At 55.0% G+C, this 25,488-nt stretch overlaps 1 protein-coding gene across 4 annotated transcripts in view; it reads right to left on the bottom strand.

Annotated features, from left to right (window-relative positions):
* The window catches only part of LOC116951295 (voltage-dependent calcium channel subunit alpha-2/delta-2-like), a 196,563-nt gene that overhangs the window by 42,870 nt on the left and 128,205 nt on the right, over positions 1–25,488 (bottom strand). For 3 of the 4 annotated variants that reach the window (XM_076073413.1, XM_076073416.1, XM_076073415.1), the window contains 10 exons: positions 20,929–20,994; positions 17,477–17,551; positions 16,208–16,282; positions 15,576–15,647; positions 12,683–12,754; positions 10,505–10,566; positions 5,062–5,141; positions 3,650–3,670; positions 2,778–2,838; positions 2,457–2,563 (listed from right to left, as the gene is read on the bottom strand). In XM_076073413.1, the coding sequence (XP_075929528.1) occupies positions 2,457–2,563; positions 2,778–2,838; positions 3,650–3,670; positions 5,062–5,141; positions 10,505–10,566; positions 12,683–12,754; positions 15,576–15,647; positions 16,208–16,282; positions 17,477–17,551; positions 20,929–20,994 (691 nt within the window). The remainder of the gene's footprint in view (positions 1–2,456; positions 2,564–2,777; positions 2,839–3,649; positions 3,671–5,061; positions 5,142–10,504; positions 10,567–12,682; positions 12,755–15,575; positions 15,648–16,207; positions 16,283–17,476; positions 17,552–20,928; positions 20,995–25,488) is intronic. The other variant, XM_076073414.1, reaches the window with a different exon arrangement.

The following is a 25,488-nucleotide window of genomic DNA, read 5'->3' as shown; positions in this document are numbered from 1 at the left end:
TTCACACCCACAGTGGCCTGGTCTCAGCGAGCTGAGGATAGTTGCAAGCAGGATTTTCAACTGAGGTTAACATCGTAACCTCATCCTTCTGATACTGAGGGGAAATTGGTGAGGTTCAGGACTGTGGCTCATGCAGCTGCAACGGCTATATTGGGTATGCGGTTCAGACCTCCCCAGAGACCCTGGCTGAAGGAGGAGGTGTTCCGGGTGGTTGATAGAAAATTACAGGCCCCCTTCCATCATCTACAACATACAACATCGGAGAATGAGGAGGTTTACCGCAGCCTTCGCTCGGAGATTCGGAGAGCCATGCGGCGCTGCAAGGATGAGTGGTGGATGCGGGTTGCTGAGGAGATGGAATCTGCCTCAGTAGACCACAATCACAAATCAATATTTAATTAAATAAAAAAAGCAACTTGCAGTGCCTCACCTATCACCATCCTTAAGGGAAATAACGGTAATTCGATCTACGACCTCCAGGAACAGGTCTGCAGATTTGTAGAGAAAAGATCATGGGGCATAGTGGGGACGACCCTGCTTGGGCTGCCGTGCCTCAAATATTGGCAGAAGTTGCCACCCCTTCTGAATGGTTGGCTGAGGTGCCATTTGTGGAGGTAGTTCGAGGGGCGATCTGAAGTCTGAGACCAGGAAAAGCACCGGGCAGAGACGATCTCCCAAGAGAAATGCTGAGGGAGGGTGGCATCTGTGTGCAGCCTGCCCTACATAATATCATTACAACTGTCTGCAGGATTAGAAGGATGCCCTGGTGGTCCCCTTTTTTAATAGGGGGGACTGCACAGACTGTAACAACTATAGGGGCATCTCTCTTCTCTTCTCAGTGTGCCGGGAAAGGTGCTGACAAGGATTATTCAACATCGCTTTGCCAGGCACGCTGAGAAAAGGCTTGCGGAGCCCCAATGTGGATTCAGACTAGGGCGGTCCTGGACAGATGCCATAATGTCTGTCCGTCTGCTACAGCAGAGGTGTAAGGAATTCCAACAAGACCTACATCTCTGCTTCATTTATCTGGTCAAGGCCTATGATACCATCAACAGGCCAGGGCTGTGGGCAGTTCTTCGTGCTTTCGGAGTCCCTGACTTTCTGCTCACAATAATTAAGGGCCTTCATGATGGTGGGCAGGCCCGGGTGAAGCTATGTGGCCAGGAGTCGGAGCCATTCCCTGTTCACCTTGGGGTGCGACAGGGATGTCCTCTGGCTGCCACATTATTTAACATATTTTTTGACCACGGAGTTCGAGAAGCTTTCCATGGCTGTACCGGAGGAATATCCATGTGGTACAGATACAACGGGAGGCTGAACAACGCTCGGGTGCGGTCGAGGGATGGCTCCCTATTTGTCAACCATGTTACGTATGCTGATGATCTGGTGATCTTTGCTCACCCAGAGGAGGAGTTGGAGGCGCTGCTGCTGAACCTGGAGTGTGCCACTAAGAGGTAGGGTCTATCCTGCAGCCCCATCAAAACTAAGCACCTGCCTATGCATTTATTCCACAGAACACACCACCCCCACAACTGCCAATTGGTGATAGGGCAGTTGTTGAGAGAGTTTCCCATACCTGGGAAGTGTGCTAATGACCAGATCCGATTTAACAGCAGAGGTCTCACTCCGAATCAGTCGGGCGGCATTATCTTTTAATCGGCTGTGCAATCCTGTATGGAAGCTTCCTGGTCTGTCGCTCCACACGAAGCTTCGGGTCTTCTTGACCACAGTCTGCTCTCCCTTCTCTATGCTTGTGAAACGTGGACCCCTCGAATGGAACATCTGCACTGGTTAGAGACACTCAGGCTGGCATGCCTACGATCCATTCTGGGTTGAACCAGGCTGGTTTGTGTGAGGAGCTCACAAAACTTTTAAAGATCTGGACACTTTCCCATCAGCGAGTTCCTCCGGAAGGCAAGACTGCGTTGGTTGGGTCATATAGCCCGCATGCCCAGCCACCGCATGCCCAAGCAGCTTCTGTTTAGCTGTATAGAGGGGGCTAACTGGGCACAACATGGGCTGGAGAAGAAATTGATTGATGCAGTATGGGAGGATATAGAGCTGAGTGGACTTTCCGACGACTGGTACCAACAGTGTCAAGATCGGCCTCTATGGAGGAGGCTCGTGAAGGACGCTACTGGGCAATGGGATGCAGTCGCCCTCCAGCAACAACGGATGGCAGAGGAGTGACGCTCACAACAACGAGCGGAGCATCGGGCGATGAAAATGTAGCAACTTGACACAGTAGGGGGTACAGCTGGATACATCTACCAGTCATCTCAGCCAACCCATGACACCTGCTTCACAGGGCCTCAAAGTGCACCTGCCCTGGGCACAGGCGCCATCGCGACGTCACCGTCACTGAGTGGCGAATGGCGGCTATTGGTCTTGGCAGTGTGTGCGTGGCGCGCATGTGATTTGGTGCAGTGTTTGCAGTGTGAGCAGCACGTCCTCACAGTCGGGCGAGTTGGGCGAGTCGCGCTCGATCGTGGCGATGAAGTTCAGCAGGAACTCCGTGTTGTTGTTGGTGTTGGCGCTTGGCACCATGTTCTTACAGTAATCCCTGCAAGCCGCGCGCACCACGGACAAAGGTCCCCCGCGTAGCTCACGCGGCCCTCCGGGGCAAGAGAAATGAGCGAGAAGCGCCGATGTTTTATTTCTCAGTCGTGCCGAGGCTCCGGGATTGCCTCGGGATGCTCGCCTGTGGCCGGCGTCGCGGCCACGAGTGGGAATCGAACTCGCGGTTTCACACACGGAGCGTCGCACCGTGTGTGTACCTGGGCGCGATGAACACGTGCTCCATCGCATCCGTGGACGATGGAGATAGCGTCTCGAAATCTGCAGCAGCAAAGACGAAGAAAAAAACTCAGATGGGACTTCGGTAGCAGGGAGGGTGGGTGGATGGTTCAGTGGTAGGAAGGGTGGGTGGATGGTTCAGTGGCAGGGAAGGTGCGCAGATGGTTCAGTGGCAGGGACGGTAGGTGGGTGGATGGTTCAGTGGTAGGAAGGGTGGGTGGATGGTTCAGTGCCAGGCAGGGTGGGTGGGTGGTTCAGTGGCAGGGAGGGTGGGTGGATGGTTCAGTGACAGGGAGGGTGGGTGGGTGGTTCAGTGGCAGGGAGGGTGGGTGGTTCAGTGGCAGGGAGGGTGGGTGGGTGGTTCAGTGGCAGGGAGGGTAGGTAGCCAAGTGGCACGGTGGGCGACAAAGCTGTGGAATGCTGCGTTGTTGAGGTGGTGACGGTGTGAACGGCGGATGAGATGCAGAGGTGCCGTGCTAGCATGCACGGGAGCTTCTGTTATGCCCCCGATTTTAACATCATTTCCGTTCGTAATATAATAAAATAGTCATCGTCACACGCTTGGCTAAGATGCAGGCTCAGGTGGGTTCACAATGGAAGTATCAGCACCCCATAGATCCCAGGGGGCCCGCCAGGAGGTCCCCACAGTTCTGCATCCCGGGTTGAGATCCCACTCGTCCAGGCCAAGTGCGTCTGGAGCAGCGGTGATGATGGGAGATGGAAGTGGTGGTGGCAGCGATGGTGATGGTGGCAGCGATGGTGATGGTGGCAGCGATGGTGGTGGTGGTGGTGGGAGCGATGGGCGATGGGAATAACGGTAGTTCCGATGGTTCGTAGCCTCGCCGATACTTGCCGTTGCCTTTGTTCGAGTTGGCTGAGCCGCGGCAGAGAGAGGGAGATGTGGAGGAAGGAGGCAGAGTTCGGGAGTGAGAGAGGAAGAAGGAAGAGGAGGGGAGAGAAGGGAAGGAGGTAGAGGAGAGAGGAGAAGGGGGGGGGAAAGGAGGCAAAGGAGAGGAGAGGGGTCATGATCAAGCCGCACGAGACGGACACCAGTGGAGCCGATGGCAGCGCCGCCGCGTCGTAGCGGGGAATGTGAACCACAAAGTGGGGCAGGCGAGAGACAATCCGGGTTCGCAGAAACACAAACAACGCGTTTATCGCTCGGCCTGTCGGAGGCCACGGCCTCCCGCCTGGCATTCCAACGCGAACGGAATCCCCCCCGGGGCCGCGGGCCTTGGACACGCGGCGTCTCGTCAACAGAGGCGTTCTCCTTAGCGGCGGCTGTGATGTACCCGCACGGCATGGTGAACTTCTAGTCGCACCGCACATAGCCACACCGTGACTAATCGGAGGTGCGGAGAGGCGAGGGACGAACGAACCAAGTGCCCCGACCTCAACGCGTGCCCCCCCGCATATCTCCCGGTGTCGCTCAGAGCGCACGGCTTACCACATTTAACCCAAAAAAATCCATTATTTTTGTCAATTTTAACGAGGTGCAAGGCCCCAATGAGCTGCTACTTAGCTCGTTTTCAGAAGCGACCTGGCTATCGCAAATGATAGCTCGGCAACGTGGCTTATCATCATCATGTGGAACTGTGTAGTAGCCCGATCACTCGAAATGCGTGACCTTGATTCTAAATGTGGAGGGAAAAACCGGAGGACCCGGAGAAGAATCCACGCGACCACGGGGAGAAAGAGAGAGAGAGACACGCAAACTCCAAATATACAGCAGGCGGCAGGGTCGGGATGGCACCCACGACCTCCTGCATACCAGGCGAGGTAGTTAACATCTCCGAGCCACAAATGCGCACTCCGCAGCTTGCTCTGGTTCGACCATCCCGGTGAGATGCGGCTTCCAAGCGTCGCAGGTGCTGTCGGCGAATACCGATCCTCCTCCCCGTGTCCTCCAACCGTCCCGAGTCCCACGGTAGCTCCACGCCTCCCCTCCTGCCCCCCTGCAGCTGCCCTCATGGGGACGCCCCCCCCCCTCTGCCCCTACCCCCCGGGGCCGAACTCTGTGGAACCGCGGCGCGGGCCGACGCCTTCGGACGCTCCGGTGCCGATGGAGACGGCGGGGATGCGGTGCGGGTTTTGTTTGGGTGGCGCAGTGCGGTTGAGTGGGGTGGTTGGGTGGTGCGATGTGGTTGGGTGGTGCAGTTGGGTGGTGCAGTTGGGTGGTGCAGTTGGGTAGTGCGATGTGGTTGTGTGGTTTGGTTGGGTGGTGCGGTGTGGTTGGGTGGTGCGGTTGAGTAGTGCGGTGCTTACAGGCCGCCTGAGTGATCTCGTCGCCGCTCAGGAGGGCCTTGATGTGAAAGAGGCTGTAGTGCGGCAGCACCACCGCCAGGCTGCACACACGGAGGTCACACACAGGGGTCACACACGGAGGTCACACACAGGGGTCACTAACGGGGGTCACACACGGGGGTCACTAACGGGGGTCACACACGGGGGTCACTAATGGGGTCACACACGGGGGTCACACACGGGGGTCATGTACGGGGGTCACACACAGGGGTCAATTAGGGGGTCACACACGGGGCACGTCAGGGTCCGCAGTGGCTTGCCTCCAGCGACAGGAGTCGTGTTGATAGAGCCGCTCGCCTCCACGCCGTGGAGTGGGGCAGGGGTAGCGATGATTTACAGCTCACCACCATCATCATCATCACTACCACCATCATCACCACTACCACCACCATCATCATCATCACTACCACCATCATCACCACTACCACCACCACCACCATCATCATCACCACTACCATCATCATCATCACCACTACCATCATCATCATCACCACCACCACCATCATCATCACCACCACCATCATCATCATCACCACTACCATCATCATCACCACCACCATCACCATCATCACCACCACCACCACCATCATCACCACTACCACCATCACCATCATCACCACTACCACCACCACCATCATCACCACTACCACCACCTCCACCGTCATCATCATCGCCACTACCATCATCATCATCACCACCACCACCATCATCATCATCATCACCACCACCACCATCAACATCATCATCATCACCACCACCATCATCATCACCACCACCACCACCACCATCATCATCACCACCACCACCACCACCATCATCATCACCACCACCACCATCACCACCACCTCCACCGTCATCATCATCGCCACTACCATCATCATCACCACCACCATCATCATCATCACCACCATCAACATCATCATCATCACCACCACCATCATCACCACCATCATCATCATCATCACCACCACCACCATCATCATCACCACCACCACCACCACCATCATCATCACCACCACCACCATCATCATCACCACCACCACCACCATCACCACCACCATCACCACCACCACCATCATCACCACCACCACCACCATCACCACCACCACCATCATCATCATCACCACCACCACCATCATCATCATCACCACCACCACCACCATCATCATCACCACCACCACCATCACCACCACCACCACCATCATCATCATCACCACCACCATCATCACCACCACGACCACCATCATCATCATCATCACCACCATCATCACCACCACCATCATCATCATCACACATGAAGGGGACCCCCCCCACACCGACCCGGAGGCAGCTGTCTGTATGCGGTGCAAAGTGACTCAGCAGCTGGCCTGCAGCGTGTGCGTCAATCTACAGCGTGTGCATGGTTCAGTGGGTGGGTGGGTTGGTGGATAATTCAATGGGTGGGTGGATTGTTCAGTGGGTTGGTGGGCAGGTAGGTGGGTGGATGGTTCAGTGGTTGGGTAGGTTTGGGGGTGGGTGGTCGCGTGGGTGACGGGCGACACAGCCCACGGCCGCCGGTCGGATTGTACTTGAGCATCACTCTCATGCCTCTGCAGCAGACGACTTCTCCCTCCTTTGAGGCTGCCATTCCAGGCACCGAGCCTCGGACCCTTCTCTCGTGCCCCAGACGTCCCCTTCCCAAGCAGATTCATTGTTCATTAATATATATTCGAGGCAATGAAAGCATATCTAATCTTTGACGGCAAAATCACGACGTTCTTTTTCCCCCCCTTTTTTTACAGCCAAGCGATTCCATTTAAAGAGCCATTAAAATGTAAACCCCTGCGTTTTCTTTGGCTCCCACGTGCTATCGGAAACACGAATTATCATGCACGGGCTCTCGCTGTTATCACTGCCTGCCGGGCCTAAATCTGGGAAGGCGTGGGCACGTGGGCACGTGGGCACGCGGGCATTTAATTAGCGACCTTTGGGCGTTAATTTTTTCGTCAATTACTTAAACACCCGCTAATTAAACGTCACGCTTAAGGGAGGCCTATGTGCGCCGTCTGTCGTCGGAAACGGGTGCGAATGAGTGCGTGATTACGTGAGTGCGTGAGTGAGTGAGTGCGTGAGTGAGTGAGTGCGTGAGTGAGTGAGTACGTGAGTGAGTGAGTACGTGAGTGTGTGCGTGAGTGAGTGAGTGCGTGAGTGAGTGAGTGCGTGAGTGAGTGAGTGTGTGCGTGAGTGAGTACGTGAGTGAGTACGTGAGTGTGTGCGTGAGTGAGTGAGTGCGTAAGTGAGTGAGTACGTGAGTGAGTGCGTGAGTGAGTGTGTGCGTGAGTGTGTGCATGAGTGAGTGCGTGAGTGAGTGAGTGCGTGAGTGAGTGAGTGCGTGAGTGAGTGAGTGCGTGAGTGAGTGTGTGCGTGAGTGCGTGAGTGAGTGCATGAGTGTGTGAGTGAGTGTGTGAGGGTGTGCGTGAGTGAGTGTGTGAGTGCGTGAGTGAGTGCGTGAGTGCGTTAGTGCGTGAGTGAGTGAGTGCGTGAGTGAGTGGGTGGGTGAGTGAGTGAGTGCGTGAGCGAGTGTGTTAGTGCATGAGTGAGTGAGAGCGTGAGTGAGTGAGTGTGTGAGTGAGTGAGTGGGTGAGTGAGTGGGTGAGTGAGTGAATGTGCGAGTGCGTGAGTGAGTGCGTGAGTGAGTGGGTGAGTGAGTGGGTGAGTGAATGTGCGAGTGCGTGAGTGAGTGCGTGAGTGCGTTAGTGCGTGAGTGAGTGAGTGCGTGAGTGCGTGAGAGTGTGAGTGCGTGAGTGAGTGTGCGAGTGCGTGAGTGCGTGAGTGCGTGCGTGAGTGCGTGCGTGAGTGCGTGCGTGAGTGCGTGCGTGAGTGTTTCTGGAGGAGGTGGTGGGGGGTCACTGGGTCGTGGCTCCGAGTTTCAGCCCCAACCACAGCGATTACACCGCGGCCTCCATGGTCCCAGCCAGGTCATTAGTGGCTCACACGGAGACCCATAGACTCACACAGAGACCCATAGACTCACGCAGAGACCCATAGACTCACGCAGAGACCCATAGACTCACACAGAGACCCATAGACTCATACAGAGACCCATAGACTCACACAGAGACCCATAGACTCACACAGAGACACATAGACTCACACAGAGACCCATAGACTCACACAGAGACCCATAGACTCACACAGAGACCCATAGACTCACACAGAGACCCATAGACTCACACAGAGACACAGACTCACACAGAGACCCATAGACTCACTTAGAGACCCATAGACTCACACAGAGACACAAGGACTAATACAGAGACACATAGACTCACACAGAGACCCATAGACTAAAACAGAGACCAATAGACTCACACAGAGACTCATAGACTCACACAGAGACCCATAGACTCACACAGAGACCCATAGACTCACACAGAGACACAAGGACTAATACAGAAACCCATGAACTCACACGGAGACCCATAGACTCCCACAGAGACCCATAGACTCACACAGAGACCCATAGACTCACACAGAGACCCATAGACTCACACAGAGACACATAGACTCACACAGAGACCTATAGACTCACACAGAGACCCATAGACTCACACAGAGACCCATAGACTCACACAGAGACCTATAGACTCACACAGAGACCCATAGACTCACACAGAGACACATAGACTCACAAAGAGACCCATAGACTCAAACAGAGACCCATAGACTCACACAGAGGCCCATAGACTCACACAGAGACCCATAGACTCACACAGAGACCCATAGACTGATACAGAGAGACAAGGACTAATACAGACACCCATGAACTCACACGGAGACCCATAGACTCCCACAGAGACCCATAGACTCACACAGAGACCCATAGACTCACAAAGAGACCCATAGACTCACACAGAGACCCATAGACTCACACAGAGACCCATAGACTCACACAGAGACACAAGGACTAATACAGAAACCCATGAACTCACACGGAGACCCATAGACTCCCACAGAGACCCATAGACTCACACAGAGACCCATAGACTCACACAGAGACCCATAGACTCACACAGAAACACATAGACTCATACAGAGACCCATAGACTCACACAGAGACCCATAGACTCACACAGAGACCCATAGACTCACACAGAGACCCATAGACTCACACAGAGACCCATAGACTCACACAGAGACACATAGACTCACACAGAGACCCATAGACTCACACAGAGACACAAGGACTAATACAGAAACCCATGAACTCACACGTAGACCCATAGACTCCCACAGAGACCCATAGACTCACACAGAGACCCATAGACTCGCACAGAGACCCATAGACCCACACAGAGACACATAGACTCACACAGAGACCCATAGACTCACACAGAGACCCATAGACTCACACAGAGACCCATAGACTCACACAGAGACCCATAGACTCACACAGAGACCCATAGACTCACACAGAGACCCATAGACTCACACAGAGACCCATAGACTCACACAGAGACACAAGGACTAATACAGAAACCCATGAACTGACATGGTTACACATAGACCACATGGAGACGCTGGCGGCAGCGCCTCACGGCTCACGCACTCCGAGTCTGTTGATGTCTCGTTCTCTCCCCAACATACGGAGGCGATTATCGCCGGCATTTGCCACAGCGGCTGGGCCACGCAGTGTGTCAGTGGGGGACTGCAGCTGACCGGGCTTCCAGACGCAGGCTTCGCAGACAGTGAGCATTGGTGACTGTGCTGCGCTGATGAGTCCCAACGAGGACTCATCAGGTGTCCGCCTCCGCGAAGCCGATGCTGTTAGTCCATCACGTTGCCTCGCATTCATTTAGATGGTGGCCCCGGACGAGAGGACCCCCAACGCAGTTCGCCGGGAACTGCCGATGGGTTTTGTTTGAATAATGCACAAAGGCTGAGCGCAGGGGAGGAGAGTGGAGTGAGATGAGAGGGGAGAGGCAGGAGAGGGCGTGGAGGGGAGTGAGATGAGAGGGGGGAGGTAGCATAGTGTGTGGAGGGGAGTGAGATGAGAGGGGAGAGGCAGGAGAGAGCGTGGAGGGGAGTGAGATGAGAGGGGAGAGGCAGGAGAGAGCGTGGAGGGGAGTGAGATGAGAGGGGAGAGGCAGCAGAGTGCGTGGAGTGGAGTGAGATGAGAGGGGAGAGGCAGGAGAGAGCGTGGAGGGGAGTGAGATGAGAGGGGAGAGGCAGGAGAGGGCGTGGAGCTGAGTGGAGTGAGATGAGAGGGGAGAGGCAGGAGAGGGCGTGGAGGGGAGTGAGATGAGAGGGGAGAGGCAGGAGAGAGCGTGGAGGGGAGTGAGATGAGAGGGGAGAGGTAGCAGAGTGCGTGGAGGGGAGCGTGATCCTGTGGTTGATCTGGGCGACATTGCCACGTGTCCCTCACCTGTAGTCCGTGCTCTCCACCTGAGTCCAGGTGTACGTGCGCTTCACTCTGTCCACGTATCTCTGCATCCCCACCACACCAAGAGAGATTATCACACGGAGAGGTGTTAGAGAGCGCCTATTAAGGCCGGCGCAACCTCCGGTCTGGCTGGTGTGGCCGGAGGGGCTGGCATAGCCAGCCACCTCGGGCTCACTGCGGGCAAGGTAAATAATTTGAGGCTGAGTAAACCTAGGGGAGTCCCGATGCCGGTTAAAATTCACCTTTGGTGTGTTGAGGAATTCCAATCGAGTCCCTTAAGATTGCAATGCAGCCCTTAGGCTATCAGCAACAGGCCTGCCCCTTTACAATGATGTAATAACAAAGACAAAGAACCCCCGTATAGCCTCTAGCGCCTATGCAGGCCGTCACGGCACACGAGGGGTTGGGTGGGGCAGCACCAGCGCCCGGCCGCCTTTGTCTCCCCCAGTGGCGATGTTCACACACCGGCCTCGGACCAGTTCAGATATTCTCCACCGCTGCCCGTCGGCCGTGAGTGGGAGTTGAACTCGCCCACCAACACCCCCACGCGCTGCCGGCTCCAGACACAGAGAAGCGCGCGTCACGCGTGCCACGTGTCACGTGCCACGTGTCACGTGCCGCGTGTAAATTCGTGCAGAGAGGGAAAAGTTCAGAGGTTGACCGAGAGGCGATTAAGCAAATTTGCTCTGGCGTGAAGATCATGAGAGAGAGCGAGCGAGAGAGAGAACGAGAGTGAGAGACAATCACAGCAGATTCCAGCCACTAAACAAACAGGCGCCCACGAGCGTGTACACGTGCACACAAAGACACAGATCCCACGCACAGCCTCAACAGACTGCTGGGGCAAGTGCTGTTAGTGAACAGCACCTATGAAGGCCGGCACGGCACACGAAGGGGGTGGGTGGGCCACCACCACGACCGGCCGCCTTTGTCTCCCCAGTAGCGATGTTTTACACACAGCACCAGGTACTCATTCGGGGCTTAGTAAACCTAGGGAAGTCCCGATGCCAGTTAAGTTAACCTGTGGTGTGGTAAGGAATTTATATCGAGTCCCTTAAGATTGCAATGCTGCCCAGAGGCTGCATTGCCTCGGGGCTGCATTGCAGCAACAGGCCCGCCCCTTTCAATGATGTAATAACAAAAGGCAAAGATCCCCCGACTACCGTATAGCCTCCGACAGGCCATCGGGGCAAGTGCCGTTAGCGATTTGCACCGATGAAGGCCGGCTCCGGCACACGAGGTGGGGGGGGGGGGCCAGCACCACGCCCTTGTCCGCCAGGTGAACCCATCTGGTGTACCTGGAGCAAGCGACATTCCAGGTGGAATATTGAAATTAAATAAAATGTGTAAATTCGGCGTGGGCGGGCGGCCGCTCGTCGGCGAGGCTCCGCGGCGGTGAGTATCCGGTGGGCCGTCCCCCCCCCCCCCCGCCGGTAACCGCCGGCGCGGTGTCTGGGAGTGTTCACCGGGGGGTCGCGTGCACCGCGTGCCGACGAAGCCGCGGTTTCTCAATGTTGCCAAAGGGGAAGACTGACACCTGCAGCTCACCTAAACCAAAACAATATTTACGTTACCAGGCCGAAGCCCCGCTGAGCTGCTGTGTAGCTCTTTGTCAGATGCGACCCTGGCCATCACAAACGATAGCTCAACCAAGTGGCTTCGCATCATCATTACCATCATCATCATCATCACGTGGACGTGTATAGCAGTAGCCAGATACTGTAAACGCGTGACGTTGTTTCTAAATGTGGAGAAAAATCCCTGCGACCACAGAGAGAGAGACACCGCAAACTCAAAATATGCAGCAGCAGCAGCAGGCGTCAGGGTCGGGATGGAACCCACGACCGCCTGTAGACCAGGCGAGGTGGTGAACGTCTCCTAGCCACCAACTTGGCTCCCACGCACAGCAACAACGCGCGGCCACCGCTGGGCACCTCAACTTCTCAGCAGCGCCAGCGCTACGACAACGACGGTCGCGCCCAACGCCAAACGCACTCAAGCGATGTCATTGGTGTTGTTGTCATTGTTGTTGTTGTTGTCATTGTTGTTGTTGTCATTGTTGTTGTTGTACGGCGGAGGAAACGGCTTGAACCCCCCTAACCCCCAACCACGGGGGGACGGCGAGACGACACAGAGGAAGCTGCGCAGGAGGAGACTCGCCTCGTCCAGGGACTTGACCAGCGTCTCGAACGTCATGGATTTGTTCTCGCCGTTAATCATGCTCGCTCTGATCTGTTGCCAGCACGGGAGAGAGAGAGAGAGCGAGAGAGAGAGAGCGAGAGAGAGCGAGAGAGAGAGAGAGAGCGAGAGAGAGCGAGAGAGCGAGAGAGAGAGCGAGAGAGAGAGCGAGAGAGAGCGAGAGAGAGAGAGAGCGAGAGCAAGAGAGAGAGCTAGAGAGAGAGCGAGAGAGAGAGAGCGAGACAGAGAGAGAGCGAGACAGAGAGAGAGAGCGAGAGCAAGAGAGAGAGCGAGAGAGAGAGCGAGAGAGAGAGAGAGCGAGAGAGAGCGAGAGAGAGAGAGCGAGAGAGAGCGAGAGAGAGTTACACTTTTTACTTTTAAGCCACTTTCATTGCTGCCAGCATCAAAAATCCACTGGGGGCGATTTCGATACAAGTCACATAGAGCACAGCGTCACGTCTGCACGTCACAATCACACTACCCGCGGCACGTGGCACTGCACGTGCCGCGCGCAACACAAACACCGCGTTGTCACGCACGCCACGCGCGCGCGCGAGAGAGAGAGTTAGTGAGAGAGACAGTGAGAGAGTTAGAGCAAGAGTTAGAGAGTTAGAAACAGAGAGAGTTAAATAGAGACAGTGAGGTAGAGAGAGTTGGAGATAGAGTTAGAGAGAAAACAAGAGTCAGAGTACGCGTGCCCGCACCGCGGGACACTGAGCCTGGCGTTCGACTCGGCGCTTCCGTCCGCCAGCTCTGTCTGTCCGTCTGCATGTAGAGGAGGGGGCTGGGGGTTGTGTGGATGACGATACCTCCACTTTTGATTTAAAGCTTTCGTGACTGCAGTAATTCATATTCTTAGTTTTTTCGGTAAAGTCACGTTGAAGAGAAACAACAAAATAACAAAATATATATAAAACAATAAAAAATTCTCACACCTGATGATGACCGTTTGAGTTATGGTCGAAACGTCGTGAGAATTTTTTATTGTTTTATATATATTTTGTTATTTTGTTGTTTCTCTTCAACGTGACTTTACCGAAAAAAACTAAGAATATGATACCTCCACTGTTTTTATTTCACCAGGTAAAGCCCACTGAGCTTTGTAGCTCTATTTCAGAAGTGGCTTATCGCGTGGGAATTTAAAGCAGCCAAATACTCTAAACTCGTGACGTTCATTGTAAATGTGGAGGGAAAAAAAAACGAAGGATACGGAGAATAATCCACGTGACCACGGGTAGAGAGAAGCAAACTCCAAATATACGGCAGGAGACAGGGTCAGGATCGAACCCATGACCTCCTGCCGGCTCTTGGAGTAGAGATTATCGGTTTGAGGCACTGCCACTAGAGTACAAGGCTTTGCTGTCAGTCGTTACGCTATGTTAATGTAGCCCCGAGTCCTCTGATCCCATGATGAGGTTTGTACTTAAATGAACACGAGGCAAGCCGATGTGCATGTGGCACGGCCAAACCAGTTCATGGTACGGCGTTCCAGGTGGTCCCGGCTGAAATGAGACTCTGCTGTTACAGAGCCCTCTCCAACGCCTGGCAAACAGCGCTGGCACCCATGAACCCCACTCATCCACCGACCCATCCATCCACCAACCCACCCACCCCACCCACCCCACCCACCCCACCCACCCCACCCGCCCCACCCACCCACCCCACCCGCCCCACCCGCCCCACCCGCCCACGCCACTGACCTGCCAACCCACTGGCCCGCCCACTCAATAGTCTACACCAGGGGGTCGGCAACCTTTGAGCAAAGAAGAGGAATCGATTTTTTGTGTTTTTCTCTTCGACCCAAATCGTTCCGAGAGCCGCACCACACACAGAGCAGACGACAACAACAACAACAACACATTCTGACTCAAATAAACAAAAAATGTGATGGAATTAACTGCGTCTCTTTAGTCCCCCCCCCACTTGCTTAACAATCGCGTTAGACTGTTGTACATTTTGTCTCTCCCCAAGACATGGCACGGTGACACGCATTCCTCTGCCATATTTAATCAATTATCTTGACGTTAAATTACTTTTTCAGATTTACGTTTCGTTTTGAATTTTATTATTTCCCGAGAACGGCTGCCTGCATGGTGGGGGGGGGGGGGGGGCAGCCAAAGAGCAGCAAGGGGGGGCAGCCAAAAAGCAGCCACCGCACGCCGCTCAAGAGGCGCGGCTTGCCGATCCCCGGTCTCCGCAGAACGTTGGGGCGAGCGCTGCTAGCGAGCAGCGATGATGAAGGGGGTGGCCAGCATCACGCCCGGCCGCCTTTGTCTCCCCCAGCGCACCAGGTACTCATTTGAGGCTGAGTCGACTTAGGGGATGCCCAGGACCGGTTCAGATAATCGTCGCCGGTGTCAGTGGCCGTGAGCGGGAATCGAACCCGGGTGGCCGGGTTCGTGGCGCTAACCGCTACACCACCGCTCACCGCACATAGACACGCGAAGACCAAGATCCCCACTACAGCCTTAACAGACTGTTGGGGCGAGCGCTGTTAGCGAGCGCCTACGAAGGCCGGCACGGCACACGAGGGGGTGGGGTGGCCAGCACCACGCCCGGCCGCCTTTGTCTCCCCTCCAACGCCGACGTTTTACACGCCGCACCTGGGGTAGTCCCTACACCAGTTAAAATACAGCATTCACCAGCGATGTTGGTCGGGAATCGAACTCGGGTCGCCGTGTTCGTAACGCCGCGCACTGCCCACTGTGCCACCCGATATGTGCACGCACGTTGAACTTCCTCGCCACCGCACGCAGCCAACGGTGCTGATCGGAGACGCGGCGGTAAGAAGACAACAGACACTCAACTAGAGATCAGCTGAACGAAAGCGGGGGGGGGGGAAGGGGGGAGTGAACTCCAACGGAGGCCGCCGCACCTCCAGCTTCCTAGCGCTCTCCAACTCGGCGTCCACGAAGTCCAGCGTCACCGGCTCCTGGAAGTTGGGCAGCTGCGCCGCCGCCGTCGCCGCCGTCAGCCCGACGGGAGAGAGGGAAGAAGCGTCAGTGAGGGGCGACCGTCCACCGTCGACACGACTGGTGCGATCCACGACCGTCATTGTTTATTTGACGAGCGCCGTGGTTTTAGGTCGCCGCTCGGGCACGAGGCCACCGCTCGGCCGCCGCCCTCCGCCGCCCGGCTCGAGGGGGCACCTCGTGGGCACACGGAGCCAGCTGCCTTTAGTTTTTCAGCAAACGGGAGGAGGGGTATTTGAAAAGCAGGCGCAAAGCAGGCAGCACGCATGCGTGTGTGTACGTTGAGCTTCTATCGCACCGTACGTAGCCCACTGCGTTAATCGGAGGTGGACAGCAAATGAACATACACAAAGCAGTTCTCTTGAGTTTACAATCTAGTGGCTTCCTAATATCGGAACACCACCGGGGCACCATGGCACCGGAGCACCGTGGCACCATGGCACTGTGGCACCGGGGCACCGTGGCACCGTGGCACCGTGGCACCGGGGCACCGGGGCACCGGGGCACCTCGTCCGAGAGTCGCGGGGCGCCTGACCTTGGGCAGGAAGTTGGGGTGCAGGAGGACGTAGCCGTTCGGGTCGATGGCAAAGAAATAACCGTTGGCTCCAAGCTGCAAAACAGCAACAACAATGGTCGTCATCAGCACCACAGCGACCCCTCGGCACAGCGTCAACATCACCGTGGCCACACAGCGCCATCTGCTTCCCACGGTCAGTGTCTCGTCAGCGCCAGAGTCAGGCTCTGCTTGAACCATTGATGGCGAACTGCCCTCTTTCGGTAAAGTCACATAGGTAGAAAAAATAAGGGATCACAATAGATCACGACGTCTCGACAGCCACACAAGCAATCGTCTTCAGGTGGGAGAGAGAAACAGGCTGCTAAAACAAGTCGTGATGGATATAGAGCCGAGAGGGGAGTGGGGGGGGGGGTGTTTCAGCAGCCTGTTTCTCTCTCCCACCTGAAGACGATTGCTTGCGTGGCGATCGAAACGTCGTGATCTATTGCGATCTCTTATTTAAGAGTATGGATTCCTGCAGTGACGAAAGCTTCAAATCAAGATTGCCCTCTTTAAGATACGTGCTCGTAGATTGGCACGGAGATATACGAAAGGAATACGTAAACTTTTTCACGGATGGTTCATAAAAGTGAGCGGGTGGCGATTGAAAGTGACACGGCCTGTCGGGACTAAGAGTGGGAACCAGGAGATGGAACGCGCCCCAGAGGACGTCCACCGCGGGAGGAGACGGAGCGACGAGATCGGTTCACGCGGAGGTGCCAGGTGAGGATCGTTTAACACCGTGGCGATGGAGGAGGCTCGCGAAGGACGCTGCTACTGGGCAGTTGTAGGCAGTCGCCCTCACAACAACGAGCGCAGCGCCGGGCGGCTAAAACACAGCAGGTTGGCACAGTGGGGGGCACAGGTGGTGCATCTGCCGGTCATCCCAGTTAGTCAACCCGTGGCACCTGCTGGGTCTGTCCCGTGACCTCCTGTCAGCAGCGAGCCGTCGACACTTCGCGTGGCCTCAAAGTGCACCTTGCCTGGCACAGGCGCCGTGCTGACGTCACCACCAGTTAATGGTGAATGGCCGCGTATTGGTGGTGATAACGAGGCGGTGATAACTGGGCGGTGGTGACGAGGAGGTGATGACGGGGTGGTGATGACGAGGTGGTGATGACGAGGTGGTGATGACGAGGTGGTGATGACGAGGTGGTGATGACGAGGCGGTGATGATGCGGTGATGATGAGGTGGTGATGACGAGGCGGTGATGATGAAGAGGTGGTGACTCGTGCGTCTGCGCTCACGTTGAACTGGTCGGTGAGCTCCTTGATCTCTTTCAGGGACACGTCCACGCCCATCACGCCCAGGATCAACTGGTTCTGGCACCACCACAGAGCGAGGGGGGCAGACACAGTGGCTTTTTGTACTCTACTTGTATGTCCACGGGCGGCAGACACAGTGGCTTGTTGTACTCTACTTGTATGTCCACGGCCGAGCGAATCACAATCTTTATTACTCGTCCTGGAGAAATCTCATGAGCCGTGAAGCTCTTTTGTTTCACAGATGTCCCGTAAGGGGCAAACGGGGTCAGTTACAACAACAAACAACAATAGACACAAACACGATCGGAGTGCAACGTCTAGGAAAGCTAAACAAATCACCACAAATAAATAAACTATACCGCTCGTGAGGCAATTGGCATTCCATGGGCAATGTTAGTCTATGAGCAATCTAAATCTATGGGCAATTCCAGTCCATGGACAATTTTAGTCTGTGAGAAATTCCAGTCTATGGTTAATGCCAGTATATGGGCAATGCCAGTATATTGGCTATACCAGTATATTGTCAATGCCAGTCTATTGGCAATGCCAGTATATTAGCAATGCCAGTATATTGGCTATACCAGTATATGGGCAATGCCAGTATATTAGCAATGCCAGTATATTAGCAATGCCAGTATATTAGCAATGCCAGTATATTAGCAATGCCAGTATATGGGCAATGCCAGTATATGGGCAATGCCAGTATATGGGCAATGGCAGTACATTGGCAATGGCAGTACATTGGCAATGCCAGTATATTAGCAATGCCAGTATATTAGCAATGCCAGTATATTAGCAATGCCAGTATATTAGCAATGCCAGTATATGGGCAATGCCAGTATATGGGCAATGGCAGTACATTGGCAATGCCAGTATATTAGCAATGCCAGTATATTAGCAATGCCAGTATATTGGCAATGCCAGTATATTGGCAATGGCAGTATATTGGCAATGCCAGTATATTAGCAATGCCAGTATATTGGCAATTCCAGTATATTGGCAATGCCAGTATATGGGCAATGCCAGTATATTGGCAATACCAGTATATTAGCAATGCCAGTATATTAGCAATGCCAGTATATGGGCAATGCCAGTATATTGGCAATGCCAGTATATGGGCAATGGCAGTATATTGGCAATGGCAGTATATTAGCAATGCCAGTATATGGGCAATGCCAGTATATGGGCAATGCCAGTATATTGGCAATGCCAGTATATGGGCAATGGCAGTATATTGGCAATGGCAGTATATTAGCAATGCCAGTATATGGGCAATGCCAGTATATGGGCAATGCCAGTATATTGGCAATGCCAGTATATGGGCAATGGCAGTATATTGGCAATGGCAGTATATTAGCAATGCCAGTATATTGGCAATGCCAGTGTATTAGCAATGCCAGTATATTAGCAATGCCAGTATATGGGCAATGCCAGTATATTGGCAATGCCAGTCTATTGGCAATGCCAGTATATTAGCAATGCCAGTATATGGGCAATGCCAGTCTATTGGCAATGCCAGTATATGGGCAATGCCAGTATATTGGCAATGCCAGTATATTAGCAATGCCAGTATATTGGCAATGCCAGTACATTGGCAATGCCAGTACATTGGCAATGCCAGTATATTAGCAATGCCAGTATATTAGCAATGCCAGTATATTGGCAATGCCAGTATATGGGCAATGCCAGTATATGGGCAATGCCAGTATATGGCAATGCCAGTATATGGGCTATGCCAGTATATTGGCAATGGCAGTATATGGGCAACGTGATAAGTAGGGCATTAGAAACGAATCTCCCCACAGACGCTCTCCTTGCTCCTGCTTGCTGCTGCCTCCCTGCTCACCCACCCCAGGGGAGGCGGAGGTTAAAGCCACGGCCACGGCAGCTCCCGCGGTCTCTCTCCGCTAGGGGGCAGTGCAGCCCCAGCAGAGAGACGGCGTGGGGAGCCCCGAGCGCCTCGCTAGGGGGGAGCTCCCAAACCACGTCCCGTGCCGCCCGCCACCGCGGGGCGCTGCGGGTGATTCCGCGGGGTGACCCGAGCGGATTGTTGGCAGCTGTTCCACGGTCAGCGCGCGGTGTCGAACCCACACCCCGCACCCCACTCACCGGGAGGGAGCCAGCTGAAGGGGAGCCCAGGGCGAGTCTCGTTCACGAGGGTGGGTGGCTGAGATGGGGAGACGGTGAGTGAGTGGGAAAGTGAGTTGATGAGTGATGGAGTGGGTGGGTGGCTGAGTTGGGTGAGATGGTGAATGAGTGGGTTATTCATTCAGTGGATGACATGGTGAGTGAGTGTGTGAAATGATGGGTGAGTGATCGAGTGGGTGAGATGGCGAGTGAGATGTTGGGTGACTAGGTAAGTGATCGAGTGGATGGGTGAGTGGGTGAAATTGTGAGTGAGATGGTGGGTAAGTTGGTGAGTGATCGAGTGGGTGGGTGAGATGGTGTGACAGTGGGTGATGCTTGAGTGCATTTGTGGATGTGTGGCCCAGTGGGTGAGTGGGTGAGATGGTGAGTGAATGGGTAAGTGATTCAGTGGGTGAGATGGTGAGTCAGTAATTGAGTGGGTGGGTGAGTGGGTGAGATGGTGAGTGAATGGGTAAGTAATTGAGTGGGTGAGATGGTGAGTCAGTAATTGAGTAGGTGGGTGAGTGGGTGAGATGGTGAGTGAGATGGTGGCTGAGTTAAAAAAATAAATTAACTAGCTAACAACTCAAGAGACAAGGATATTATTTAATTTACAAGAGTGAGTGGGTGGGTGGGTTAGTGGGTATGTGAGTGGGTGGGTTAGTGGGCAGGTGAGTCGGTGGGTGAGTGGGTCGGTGAGTGAGTCGGTTAGTGGATTGGTTAGTGGGTGGGTTAGTGGATAGGTAAGTGGGTGGGTGAGTTGGTAGGTGAGTGGGTGGGTTAGTGGGCAGGTGAGTGGGTAGGTGAGTGGATGGGTGGGTTAGTGAGTGGGTGGGTGAGTGGGTGGTTGGGGGGAATGGGTAGGTGGGTGGATGGGTGGGTAGGTGGGAGAGTTGGTGAGCAGATGGTGGGTCGGTGAGTGCATGTGCATATTGGGGTCTACGGATGAAACGTGCCTTAGAAATATTATTTAGTATTATTCAGTGAGATGTTGAGTTTGGTGAGTCGAGGTGTGTATCCCGCTTGAGAGCTCCGAGCATAAATCAAAGTGAAATTATAAACTCCCTCCTTGGGGATGATGCCCAGTCACACTCAGATTGAATACTCGACAGGGAATATTTGTAAAACAACAGAGAGTATTGTAATTCCCATGATGTCACGTGTTGCAAACAAGAGCAGTCTCCACCACGCTGTGCCGCTCCTGGCCTCTCCATCCGTCAGCCATGCAGAGGGCCATTGCCAGCATTGCCTGCTCTGGAGAAGGGCCGTTGCCCGAAACGTCGCGAGGGGCCCGCCGCCGACGTTACCTGGACGTTGCCACTCGCAGACAGGTTGAAGACGGGAAGAGTCCCCGTGATCACCAGGCCCTGCTCCTGCGGGGGAGAGACACGAGAGAGAGAGAGACCGTGGGGTGAGAGACCGTGGAGTGAGACTGTGGAGTGAGAGACCGTGGAGTGAGAGACCGTGGAGTGAGAGACCGTGGGGAGAGAGACCGTGGGGAGAGAGTCCGTGGGGTGAGAGACCGTGGGGGGAGAGACCGTGGAGTGAGAGACCGTGGGGAGAGAGACCGTGGGGAGAGAGTCCGTGGGGTGAGAGACCGTGGGGGGAGAGACCGTGGAGTGAGAGACCGTGGGGAGAGAGACCGTGGAGTGAGAGACCGTGGGGTGAGAGTGCGTGGAGTGAGAGACCGTGGAGTGAGAGACCGTGGGGAGAGAGACCGTGGGGAGAGAGTCCGTTCGACTGATTCGGAGTGAGACCTCTGCTGTTAAACTGGAGCCGGTCATGAGCACACTGCCCAGGTATGGGAAACTCTCCACTCTCTCCACAACTGCCCCATCACCGATTGGGAGTTGTGGGGGTGGAGTGTCCGATGGTACAAAATACCCAGGCAGGTACTTAGTTTTGGTGGGGCTGATGGTAAGGCCCCACCTCTTAGTAGCATGCTCCAGTCTCAGCAGCAGCCCCTCCAACCCCTCCTCTGAGTGAGCAGCAATTACCAGATCTTCGAAATACGTAGCATGGTTGATCAATAGGGAGCCATACCTTTGACCACACCAGGTAATCGATCAGCCTCCCATTTTATCTTTACCAGATGGAAATTCCTCCGGTACGGCTATTGAAGGCTTCACGAACTACGTGGTCGAAATAGATGTTAAATAATGTGGGAGCCAGAGGACATCCCTGTCGCACCCCAAGGTGTACAGGGAATGGCTCTGACTCCCGGCCACGTAGTTTTACCCGAGCCCGCTCACCATCATGAAGGTCCTTAATGATCGTGAGCAGAAGGTCAGGTACTCCAAAAGCACGAAGAACGACCCAGAGCCCAGGCCTACTGATGGTATCATAGGCCTTGACCAGGTCAATAAAGCAGAGATGTAGGTCTTGTTGGAATTTCCTACAACTCTGTTGTAGCAGACGGACAGAAAATATGGCATCTGTGCACGACCGCCCCTTCCTGAAACCGCATTAGGGCTCCGCAAGCCTCTCCTCAGCGTGCCTGGCAAGGCGATGTTGAATAATCCTTGCCAGGACCTTTCTCGGCACACTGAAGAGTGAGATGCACCTGTAGTTGTCACAGTCTGTGCGGTCGCCCTTCTTAAAGAGGGGGACTGCCAGGGCATCCTTCCAATCCTGCGGAACCCGTCCAGTGGTCCAGACTGTTGTTATGATGTCATATAGGGCAGTCTGTGCACAAACGCCACCCTCCCTCAGCATTTCGCTTGGGAGATCATCTCTGCCTGGTGCCTTTCCTAGTCTCCGGATCGCCTTCATTACTTCCTCAACAGATGGCACCTCAGCCAGCCACTGACAGGTGGTGACTTCTTTCAATATTTGAGGCACAGCAGCCTCAGCAGGGTCATCCTCACTATGTCCCACGATGTTCTCCAGACTGAGGGATTTTCCCTCCCCCAGGACCTCACAGAAATGCTCAGCAAATCTGCAAACCTCTTCCTGGGGGTTGGAGATTTGATAACCGGTCCTTCCCCAAATTATGTTAATAGGTGTGGCGCTGCAGGTTACTTTTTCGATGGAGTTAAAGAGCAATGTGTGATCGCGGGTCATTGAGGCAGACTCCATCTCCTCAGCAACCAGCGATCACCACCCATCCTTGCAGCGCCTCACGGCTCTCCGAACCTCCAAGCGAAGGCTGCAGTAGGCCTCCTCATTCTATGACGTGGGATGTTGTAGACGATGATAGTGGGTCTGTCGCTTTTTCTCAACCATCCTGAACACCTCCTCTGTCAGCCAGCGTCTCTGGGGAGGTCTGGACGGCGTACCCAAAGCAGTCATTGCAGCTGCCTGAGTTACAGTCCTAAACCTCGCCCATTTCCCCTCGACATCAGCAGGAGTGGGAAACGATGCCAACCCCAGCCGCAAGTAATGATGAAATTTTCACTTGCAACTTTCATCAGCTAGCTGGGACCATGCCCTATGGGTTGGAATGGGGTCCTGGGTGTATACCCACCATCGGAGTGGAAGAATGGCAGGCACATCTTACAGATGACATGTCGATGGTCAGTGGACAGATCAGCTCCATGGTAGGTCCTGGTGTCAAGGACATTGGCCCGCATCCGCTGTTCCATCACTATGTAGTCCAGCAGATGTTCTTGCTTGGACCCTGCATGCATCCATGATGTGTGGATGCGCCGATGCTGGAACAGCGTGTTGGTAATTGCAAGCCCATGGGCTGCACATAAATCTAGCAGCCTCCTACCGTTGCAATCACTACAGACCAGGTGCCAGCATCATGACTAACTCGGGCATTGAAGTCATCCAACAAGATGACTCTATCCCAAGGGGCCACTTTAGCCAGCACCTGTAACAGGAGGTCATAGAAGGCATCTGACTCATCGGCCTTGCCTGTGTCCCTCCACGGATGTTTGTCTTCGGTGGGGGCATAAGTAACCACGACCACCACTCCTCGCCTCTGGTTGATGGGAATGCGAGCCCAAAGTAGCCTGGGGCTTACAGCTTCCCACACAGCACACACAACACACACAAGCAGGACACACAACACACACACAACACACACACGCAGGACACAGAACACACACGCAGGACACAGAACACACACGCAGCACACACAGCACACGATACACAACACACACGCAGGATACACAACACACGACACACAACACCGACACAAACAAAGACAAATATCCCCCGTATAGTCTTAACAGTTGGGGCAAGTGCTGTTAAGCAAGCACCTATGAAGGCCGGAACGGCACACGAGGGGGTGGGTGGCCAGCACCACGCCCGAACGCCTTTGTCTCTCTAGAGGCGATGTTTAAACACCGCACCAGGGACTCATTAGAGGGTGAGTCGACCTAGGGGAGGTACAGGACCGGAATCGAACTCGGGTCGCCGGGTTCGAAGCGCAGCGTAGCGCTAACCGCTACACCACCGCTCCCTACATACAGACACCTGCACACAACACACGCTTACACACACACACACATCCCTCAAGGTGACCGGGCAGCTTCACGTCTCACTCACACGGGGCCCATCCTCCGCATTGAAACACCCAAACAGGACAACTCAATGAGACACCCCCACTACCCCCCACGAGTCCCCACTCTACCCCCACCCCCGAATCTACCCCCCCCCCACTCTACCCCCCCCCCACTTTACCTCCCCCCCACTCTACCCTCCCCACTCTACCCCCCCCACTCTACCCCCCGCAATTCTACCTCCTAAATCTATCCCCCCCAACTCTACCCCCCCACCCTACCCCCCCACCCTACCCGCCCCCACTCACCCCCCCCCCCCCACTCTGTGATGGGGCAGTGTGTGTGTGTGTGATGGGGCGGTGTGTGTGTGTGATGGGGCGGTGTGTGTGTGTGTGTGATGGGGCGGTGTGTGTGTGTGTGTGATGGGGCAGTGTGTGTGTGTGTGATGGGGCGGTGTGTGTGTGTGTGATGGGGCGGTGTGTGTGTGTGTGATGGGGCAGTGTGTGTGTGTGTGTGATAGGGCAGTGTGTGTGTGTGATGGGGCGGTGTGTGTGTGTGTGTGATGGGTTGGTGTGTGTGTGTGTGTGATGGGGCAGTGTGTGTGTGTGTGTGATGGGGCGGTGTGTGTGTGTGTGTGATGGGGCGGTGTGTGTGTGTGATGGGTTGGTGTGTGTGTGTGATGGGACGGTGTGTGTGTGTGTGTGATGGGGCGGTGTGTGTGTGGAGTAGTCTAGACCGCCCCCCCCCCCCCCACCATTATTGATGGAGACAGCCTTGAGAAGACTCCCCCACTCACAGTGGCCTGAAACAGCAAAGCATGTTCCCACTTATACCCCCCCCCACCTCTTCTTCACCCCCCTCCTCTTCTCCCCCCCCCCCCACCTCTTCTTCCCCCCACCTCTTCTTCCCCCCCACCTCTTCTTCACCCCCACCTCTTCTCCACCCCCACCTCTTCTTCACCCCCACCTCTTCTTCACCCCCACCTCTTCTTCACCCCCACCTCTTACCCCTCCAATCCTCTCCCCCCCTCCAATCCTCTCCCCCCCCCCAATCCTCTCCCCCCCTCCCAATCCCCCCCCCCCCATCCTCTTCCGCCGCCTTATTTCATTGCGTTAAGAGAGCCGTCTATTGAGTCCGGCGGGGGGGGGGGGGGTTGGTGGGTGATGATGACAGCTGCTGCCGTTGTCAAATCGCATCCGCTGGTCGCTCGGATAGTGCACGGCCTAGCGTCACCACGGAAGGCGCTGACACAGCTGCTGCTGCTTTACAGATGACGACCGGTGTCACTCATCCACTCACCAAGCTCACTAGGCCGTGAGCTCACTCAGTCGCTCACTCGCTCACCCACTCACTCAGTCTCGGTGTCACTCATCCACTCACCAAGCTCACTAGGCCGTGAGCTCACTCAGTCGCTCA

This window comes from Petromyzon marinus, chromosome 42, assembly GCF_048934315.1.
Source record: "Petromyzon marinus isolate PM22_M1 ecotype Great Lakes invasive population chromosome 42, UKy_Petmar_22M1.pri1.0, whole genome shotgun sequence".
Lineage (NCBI taxonomy): Eukaryota > Metazoa > Chordata > Hyperoartia > Petromyzontiformes > Petromyzontidae > Petromyzon > Petromyzon marinus.
This window is presented reverse-complemented; position numbering and strand designations above follow the sequence as displayed.